This window comes from Ursus maritimus, unplaced genomic scaffold, assembly GCF_017311325.1.
Source record: "Ursus maritimus isolate PB19 unplaced genomic scaffold, ASM1731132v1 scaffold_2, whole genome shotgun sequence".
In the NCBI taxonomy this organism is placed as follows: domain Eukaryota; kingdom Metazoa; phylum Chordata; class Mammalia; order Carnivora; family Ursidae; genus Ursus; species Ursus maritimus.
Genome location: NW_024424452.1, coordinates 20157381 through 20159961, shown reverse-complemented (window position 1 = coordinate 20159961; position 2581 = coordinate 20157381). Strand labels below are relative to the sequence as shown.

Below are 2581 nucleotides of genomic sequence, written 5' to 3'. Positions count from 1 at the left end.
GTTCAGTTTGATGAGCATTAAGAAATGTATACAGTTGATTCTTGAACAGCATGGGTTTGAATTGCCTTGGTCCACTTTTATGCAGATTTTTCAATAAATATAGTACAGTACTATAAATGTATTTTCTTTATGATTTCCTCAATATTTTCTTCAGTGTACTTTATTGAAGGAATACAGTGTATAATACATACACAGAATATGTGTTAATCAACTGTTCATATTATCAATAAGGCTTCCAGTCAACAATAGGCAATTAGTAGTGAAATTTTTGGGGAGAAGAAATTTATATTCAGATGTTTTACTGCACGGTAGTGGGCACCGTTATAACCCCTGCGTTGTTGAAGGGTCGACTGTATATCTGTGTACCACCCCCAAAAACAAGATACAAAATCTGTCTGAAACTCCAGACGTTTCCTTTGTATCTCTTTCCAGTTAGTCTCCTTACACCCATTGGTCGTTTTCTGATTTCAGGATCTATGATAGATTAGATTTGCCTGTTTGTTTGTTTTTTTATCATATTATTTATTTATTTGACAGAGACAACAAGAGAGGGAACACCAGCAGGGGGAGTGGGAGAGGGAGAAGCAGGCTTCCCTCTGAGCAGGGAGCCCAACGCTGGGCTCGATCCCAGGACCCTGGGATCATGACCTGAGCCGAAGGCAGACGCTTAACGGCTGAGCCACCCAGGCGTCCCTGATTTGCCTGTTCTTGAACGTCACATAAACGGAATCATGCAGTAAGTATTCTTTTGTCTTCTTCCACTCAGTGTGTTCCTTGAGATTTATCCATGTTGTGTGCACTTATCAAAGATAAACAAAGCCAGATCCTAGTTAAAGCGGTGAGGACAGATTTTAATCATTAGTAACTATCGCAATCAGGAAAAGAGTCCAGCATGAATGAAACTCAACCTCGATTTGTACAGAGGGCTTTTTAAAGAGAGAATGAGGGAGGAAGGCCGGGGATGAATAAAGTCAGGGAACTGAAAGATTACAAAAGTGGGAAAGGTGTTTGTCCATGTGAAACCACCTGCATTTGCTCACTGGGAGACAGGGGCCTGATTTTTCAGTGTCGGCTGAACAAACAGTGGATGCCTTGAGTTTTCTCCAAGAGGGACTGGCATCGTCCCAGGGGTGGGGCCTGGAGCTGTTAGAAACTATGATAGTGTTTGGTCAAGTCTGTGTATAAATAAGTCAGTGTTGAGGCCTAGTTGAGAGGAGGGCTCAGAGGAGAATGGCTAGAGTTCGGTCAAGGAGAGAGTCTTCCTCAGTGTACCGTAGTTTGGTACTTTGTACGTAGTGTGCATATGCCACAGTTTGTTCATCTGTTCAACTGATGATTAGATCCTTCATTGTATCCAAGTTTTTGGTCATTGCGAATAGGCTACAATAAACATTCTTACAGAAATCGTAAGTCTCTCTCAAAATTGTTTAGTGGGACTGCTTAGTCACAAAGTGGGGATATAGTGAACTGAATGCCTGATTTCCAAAGTGGTTTATCAGTTTACACTTCCCACCAGCAATATGGTAACACTCCAGTTGCTCAGCATCCTGGTTGACATTCTGTGCTGTCAGTGAGGGTGAGATAGCATCTCATTGTGGTTTCACATTACATTTCTCTGGTGACGAATGATCTTAGTTAGGCACCTTTTTGTGTGTTTATTGGGCATTCGCACATCTTTTGTGGGATGTCTGCTCAAGTCTTTTGCCCATTTTTGTTGTTAATGTTGTTTTCAGTTTTGACTTATTGGACTTTATCATATATTCTGGATAGGAATTCTTTGTCAGATGGATGCATGTTAAATATACCTGAATAGGAAAATGAAAATTTAAAATATTTACAATAGCATCAGAAACATAAGCTGGTTGGAATGACTGGGTGGCTCGGTTGATGAATCATCTGACTTTTGACCTCAGCTCAGGTCTTGAAGTCAGGGTTGTGTGTTCACGGCCTGCACTGGGCTCCATGCTGGGCTCCATGCTGAGTGTGGAGCCTACCCTACAATACCGAAACAAGAATGAAAAAAGAAAATTGGCTAGGAATAAGTCTCATGAAGACATGAAACACCTTTACGCAGAAATCTATAAAATATTGTTGAGAGGAATTCGAGAAGACTGAAATAAATGGAAGATACACTTTGTTCATGCTTCGGAAGATTTGATGTCTTCGAGATTTCTGTTCTCCACGAATTGATTCATGCAAACAATGCATTCCCAGTCAAAATGCTAGCCATCTTTTTTTTTTTAAGAAGAAATGAACAAGTTGATTCCAAAATGTATATGGAAATTCAGAGGGTCTAGAAAAGCCCAAACGTCTTCAAAAGAGCACACTTGAAGAATTTACACTGCTTATTCCTGCTGAATTTTAAGACTTACAGTAAAACCACAGTAATCAAAGTCCTTGGCATTAAGATAGATCAATGACACAGGATAGAGAGTCCAAAACTAGACCAATCACAACAAGTACTGTCGATTGATTTTTGCCCAGAGGGTCTAGTCAGTTCAGTGGGGGAAAGGGAAGTCTTTTTATTTTTTTAAAGTTTTATTTATTTATTTATTTATTTATTTATTTATTTATTTATTTA

General features: G+C 39.6%; 1 protein-coding gene across 2 annotated transcripts in view; it reads left to right on the top strand.

Moving 5' to 3' along the window:
- The first annotated feature begins 716 nt into the window (after positions 1–716).
- The window catches only part of LCMT1 (leucine carboxyl methyltransferase 1), an 85352-nt gene continuing 83487 nt past the window's right edge, over positions 717–2581 (top strand). For both annotated transcript variants that reach the window (XM_040635197.1, XM_040635196.1), the window contains exon 1: positions 717–736. In XM_040635197.1, the coding sequence (XP_040491131.1) occupies positions 732–736 (5 nt within the window). In that variant the 5' untranslated portion in view covers positions 717–731. The remainder of the gene's footprint in view (positions 737–2581) is intronic.